This window comes from Ixodes scapularis, unplaced genomic scaffold (assembly GCF_016920785.2).
Source record: "Ixodes scapularis isolate PalLabHiFi unplaced genomic scaffold, ASM1692078v2 PGA_scaffold4__175_contigs__length_147842914, whole genome shotgun sequence".
Lineage (NCBI taxonomy): Eukaryota > Metazoa > Arthropoda > Arachnida > Ixodida > Ixodidae > Ixodes > Ixodes scapularis.
Window position 1 is genome coordinate 42964077 of NW_024609879.1, and position 6282 is coordinate 42970358.

Genomic DNA, 6282 nt, shown 5'->3' on the forward strand with positions numbered 1-6282 from the left:
TATACACGGGGTTTCTCACAATTTAAAAAGAGTCGCTACTAAGTTCCAAGTAGATGTGCTTTTTTCAGCCCTGTGTAAGCTCTCCCGGGTATGCGCCTTAACCTCAGAGCGGATCGCTCACAAGGATGGTTGCAACACCATGCATTACAACCAGTTCGTGCCTTGCTCAACGGGGGTGGTTTACCACGTCCCGTTATCTTGCGGGAAAGTATATATCGGACAGACGGGTAGATGTCTAAATGATAGACTGAGGGAACACGGAGCCTTTTTGAATTCAGCAAGCGGAGCGCACCTTGCCCTACACTGTAAAGAATGTGGGTGTAAACCAAATTTTGGTGCCACTGAGATAAAAGGTCGCAACAAAGACAAACTCACTAGGGAAATTTCTGAGGCGGCCCAGATTTCCTACAGTGGAAGTGACAAGTGTGTTAGCGCACCATCTATTTCATTATTAGACAGAGAATTAGGTTTTTTGTTTACTTCCCAGTTCCATCGCTCTTCTCTCGCTCGCGCTCGCCATCGTCCTCAGTTTCCTCGCTATCCCGCTCGCGTTCACCACCGTCCTTAGGTTTTCTGCCCTCAGCGTGCCCATTCGAGCCAGTGATAGCGCATCTCAGCGGCCCACATGTACATTGCAATCCTTCGTTAAAGGAAGTGAAAGATTAAAAATTCAGTTGTAAGTCTGCGCCTGTGTTGTGTTGCTCGCTCCTTTCAATTGTGTCCCGTCTTTTTTGCGGTTTTCCATCTTAACTCTTTCAGTACCGTAATAATTTTTCATGTAACATCCTCAAAATCCGGAATTATTTTATTCATGCAACCTGTTCAGCCTAGTCCGTAGAGCACAATCATATAAAAAAATTTTATCAAAAGCACAGCATAAATGGACAAACAATATTTTTATAAATGTTAAGATGGGGGCTTCACTGCACGTAATGTGGAAAAAGTGGGCTTCACTGCACATACTCACTTTATTTTATTCATGAATTTACAAAGCAATTCTGTCAACATCAGTACTTAGTGTCTATGTTCACGAGACTACGGGCTTAGTCAGTCCCAGGACATCCCGTTCAAAAGTTTGCCTTTGTGTGATATGTGCGAAAACACTGTATCGCACACAGGGCGACACCACAGTCTGGGCACCACGTCCTTGTTTCCTTGCGAGCTTTTTTTTCTTGTGCAGACAACGCATCTTCTTGTTGGGCTCTCTTTCTTCTCAGTTGGAGGTAGGTAGTCTGGGAAGTGTCGCTCAGTCAGTCGCGAGAGAGTGTTGTCAGAGAGCCTCCCTTTCTTGGGTCGACTCTGGGGGTCACAGTTCAGTTGAATGGGTCCCTCCACTAACTTGAGCCTGAACTCAAGATGTGTGGTGGTGTTGCCACTCTTCTGGTAGATAATGAACGCATTGTAGATGGCCATGTCTAGCAGATGACGGAACACCTTTTTGTAGTATATTTTCTGTCTATTTCTTGCACAGGGGTAATATGAAAGATTTTGGTCACTCTTGTCAACACCACCCATGGTGTTGTTTTAATTCATCACTATCTGTGGCTTGGACGCAACTTCACCTCTCTGGTTTGTTACATCCACCATTGCCACAGAGTGCACCGTGCTGAGGAAGGTTACCACCTTCTTGTCCTTCCACTGAAGTGAGAGGCACTTGCCTTTTTGGTAAGCTTCAGTTTGACCTTTCTCAAGTTGTCTTGTATCGAAGCTCGGCATTCCCTTGCGTCCAGATCGTGCTGTCCCGTAGACATCTGTCTTGCGCTCCAGAAGTGCTTCAACTAGTTCGGGTGAGTTGTAATAGTTATCCACGGTTACACAGTAGCCCTTATCGAGAAGGGGACTCATCAGGGACAATACCACACGTGTACCCATGGCCACATCTGCGTCACCAACAACAGCACCTTTCCCATGTACATAAGCATGTTCCAGATGTAACCACTGGAGGACTCGCACAGCACGAAAAACTTGACGCCAAAACGGGCACGTTTCAGTGGCATGTACTGTTTCCAAGACAGCCTGCCTTTGAAACGAAGAAGGCTCTCGTCAACTGACACATCTCGCTCTGGTGTGTAGAGAGTTTGAAACATCTCGGTCATTCTTGTGAGCACGGACCACAGTTTTCTAAGCTTTGGGTTCGGGTGCCCGTCGACTGGCGCCTCGTTGTCAGTGAAGTGTAGAAATTTCATTATCAGCATGAAGCGGTCGCGGCTCATCACGTCTCCGAATGCAGGCGTGCGGAGAACCTCTCTTGTTGACCAGTAAGATTTCACGTCTGGTTTCTCAATGACCCCTTGCAGAATGATGAGCGCGAAGAAGGTCATCAGTTCTTTTTTGTCGATCTGTCTCCATGTTTTGAGGTGGGAAACGTGGTGCGACCGAAGAAACTGGGTTGCGTAGCGGTTGGTCTCTGCGACAATCAGGTCGACCAGCTCTTCATCGAAGAACTGTTCAAAATATTCGACAACGCCGTTACCTTCTTCCAGGTGGCCCTTGAATCCCGGTGATCCCACAAAAGGGAAACGAGGTGGCGCACGAGGAATATCACCCACGTCGATCTTCGTCCACACACGTGCGGTGTCGAAATCATCATCAATCTCTGTGTCGCTCTCATCTGAAGTCAAATAATCAATCAACGACTCACCAGAATCACTTTCCAATTCGTAGTCGCTTTCACTCGAAGAAGTTTCAGAAACTGCGCGCTGTTTCCTTTTTTTTCCTTGTTTCGCAACGCGTGGACACACATCGTGCGGCCGCCCGGACGACGCCATTTCTAAAGTTCAGTGTAGCCAGCAGCCTCACGAAAAAACGTCTAAATTCAGCTAATTTCACCGGTTTTGACTTCTCCTGCCATCTGTCGGTCGTTCTAAGAAGCTCCGTGATACAGACGAGCTGAATTCGTCCTCAGGATCGTTGTATTGATAATGCGGACTCTGGACGAGCTGTACTCGTCTTCAGGATTATTTGTGCGTAAATGGTGGACGAGCTCAGCTCGTCTTCCGTACTGAAAGGGTTAAACATGTATAACCAACTAGGCCAACAGAGTACTCTACTCCTCATTATTTGCGTGGCACTTATCCCCTTTTGGTCCTTCTATATCTGTGTACTGCGGTATTACGCAATCAGAAAACAATGACTGTTTGGTTCACCCTTGAACCTACACGACAGCAGACTAGTACCTGGATGAATTGCGATGTGACCAGTGGAACTGGTAGTTTTTAATACAAGTTGTATCACCTGACATAAGCAGCATGAACTCCCAAGTGCAAGAGGTCATATTCTGTTGTTTGCGTTTCTGTTTATCCCGGTAATACAAATGTGCTCGCTGTTGGTGGTTCCATCGCGGCGCCACATTTTTTAAAACCAGCAGCGTGCTTTGGGCAGCTGTGAGTGGAAATCAGGGAGCATTTGTGGTAGAGCCATATCGATATGATATGACTCTACCACGTAAATGGTGGACGAGCTCATATGCTCGTGACCATGGGGTCTGGCATCTTTAATGCCTTTGCGTTTTCAGTCAGGTTACATGTCTTCCTTGACAGTACCGTTTTATTTCACGTTTTCCTCTTCAATGTGTCCAGAGTGTTCCACTGTAGTTGCCTTCACATGTGCTTTCTTCTCTTCTAAGCTGTTTGTTCCAATTTAGAATGTACACCGACTGCTTTTAGTCTTACTCCAGTAAATAAATATTTACTAGAATGATCTAATCAAAACTGGAGGAGGGTGACCAATTGTAAACTTTTCCTTTTTAGCGAGTGGTCTCACTGGGACCAGCTCCTCGGAGCAAGGTAAGCCACATTTTCGTATTCTTGCAGAAGTCATACTTTGCTTATTGCTTGGTTGCATTGAAGTCCAAATCAGCAAATGATAAAAGTCGCAATGTTTCAGTTGAGAGGTCTTCGTGCTGGGCAGCAGCTCTCAAAGTCATTACTTCGAAACTCCTTGGTCGAGCAGATCATTCTTTGGTTCCATCAGCACCCACATCGATCACCCTCTCACCCTAACGTTTTAAGATTGAGAAAGACCAATTTCGCAGCTCATTGTAATATCTGTACTTTTTCAGTTCTGCTCTCATTGCAATAGAGCTCACGCAGGTTGGTTTTTAAACTCTTCTATTCTTACTGGTATAATGCCCGGTGGTCAGCATTATGGTTCACGGAGACAGGGGAGTTCGCAAACCCTAGCAACAAACTTTGTTGCTGGTTGCTAGGGCTTGTGAGATGACAAATTGTGAGAGCCTCTGGTCTGGGGGTTACTAGCAACTTGCCAAAATATCCCCCTCCTCTTTTCCCCGATCTTTAAGTGGCAACAACTTTAGGTAAAATTGTTGCCAGCTTGCATTGTACTTGGAGTAGAAGAGCTGAAAAGTCAGCCTGGAAGAAGTCTGTTGCAGTGGTAGAATGAAGAAAACAGTAAGCATATTACTCCAAAGGTGAACATATTTGACAGAATTCTGTCTGGTTGGGTAGAAAATCAGGAAAAAAGGAATTTGCCAACCAAATGTGGAAAAGATCTGGAAAAAGATAGTCCCAACATTTCGAAACTATTTGTTTCTTTTTCAGCGGATGAATAATAATAATAATACTTTTATTGAATGAAAAAATAGCATGTACAGATTCAGGCCTACCGAAGCCTCATCGGGCTTGGAAGGTAGTGCCTGGCAGACAGTGACAAAATAAAGCAATGACAGTAAAACTCAAAAACCCCACATAGATAAATCAAGCTATGACACACACAGAAAAGAAATCTTTATACAATACTATTTCTGAGCGCTTTTTTCAGTTTGTATTTTGTACTAGCACAAAAAATACTCATAGGAAGCTTGTTAAAATACGAGGGAACATAGTAACGGCGCATGCGTTCGCCATATCTTGTGCTGCACCGAGGTATACAGTAACGTTTTTTTTTTGGCCTTAGGCAACGGGCTGGGGCATAAGGTACTTTAAAAGAACTATTCCAGAAATGACGATAAACTACAGTTTCTATCAACAGAGTTGAAATCCGGAAAGCATAATGCTCTAAATACGTCAGTATCTTTATCAAGACTTAAATCATAAGAAATAACTTTTAACAAAGAACGCAAAATTAAATTGATTCTTATTTTCCATCGAAGGGCACAGTGGCCGTACACAGTTATTCCATAACGAAGCACACTATAGCCCAGGGCATGAATGATAACCTTACGAACGGATAATGGCATAACATATATAACACTGTACATCAAACAAGACACCGCGCGAAGCTTCTTACAGATATGAGCGAGCTGTGAATTCCAGGCAAGATCGCTATCAAAAATCAAACCAAGGTATTTAAGTGTAGATGTGTAATTCACAGGGGTACACGCGCAATTAAGACAATTAGATGTGTGCAAAAAAAGCGGAGAAGTGAGACTGACTCGTTTTAATGGGCTATGAAAACAAATTAGTTGAGTTTTTGTCGTATTAATAGAAATTAAATTCGCATCAAACCAGTCCATTGCCCTATTTGCCGCATTTTGAAGCAAAGAGATTGCGTGCAAATACTTAGAAGCGCAGGCTACAATTACAGTATCATCCGCATATTGAAATATTGAAGTGGGCACGGTACTAGAAAGATCGTTCACATAAATATTAAATAATAAAGGACTAAGTACTGAACCCTGCGGAACACCAGCTTTAATTATCGAGAAGTTACTTCGAAATTGTTCAGTCGAAACACATTGGCGCCAATCCTGAAGAAAATTTTGTAACAGCAATAAAAAGGAACAGCGAAATCCCACCATTGACAGCTTATTTAGCAACAGACGGTGACATACACTATCGAATGCCTTACTGGCGTCTAGAAATAACGCGCACGCGACTTGATTCCGCTCAAACGACGAGTTCAGCAAATCAGAAAAATCTTCAAGTAACATTTGAGTGCCTCGACCTTGCACGAAACCGTACTGAGAGGGCGACATAATACGATGCTTATCCAAAAAGCGTGTCATGACCAAGCACAAGTGTTTTTCTAACAGCTGAGCAATACATAGTAAAATTGAAATCGGACGATAATTTTCAATATTATTTCGCGCTCCAGCTTTGAAAAGCGGGCTAATGATTGCCGTTAAGGATAAAGGATGTCAGTCTCTTCATCTTTTAGGTGTTACATCACTTTGTCTTTGTCGGTGTTGGGTTAGCTTCGTCGTGCCCTATCCGTTATCCAATTGTGGAGGCCGTTCACATATAACGTAGGAAGTGTCCCTAGTGACCTATTGATGATGTTTGAAGTGTGTTGAATATGCCATGATTCAATGAGCCGCCTCCT

At 43.9% G+C, this 6282-nt stretch overlaps 1 protein-coding gene across 1 annotated transcript; it reads right to left on the reverse strand.

Moving 5' to 3' along the window:
* Positions 1 to 1844: 1844 nt before the first annotated feature.
* On the reverse strand, positions 1845 to 2768 carry LOC120843343 (piggyBac transposable element-derived protein 4-like). Its single transcript, XM_040214675.1, has one exon. It carries the CDS (start codon positions 2766 to 2768, stop codon positions 1845 to 1847), a length of 924 nt encoding a protein of 307 aa, XP_040070609.1.
* Between the last annotated feature and the right edge of the window lie 3514 nt (positions 2769 to 6282).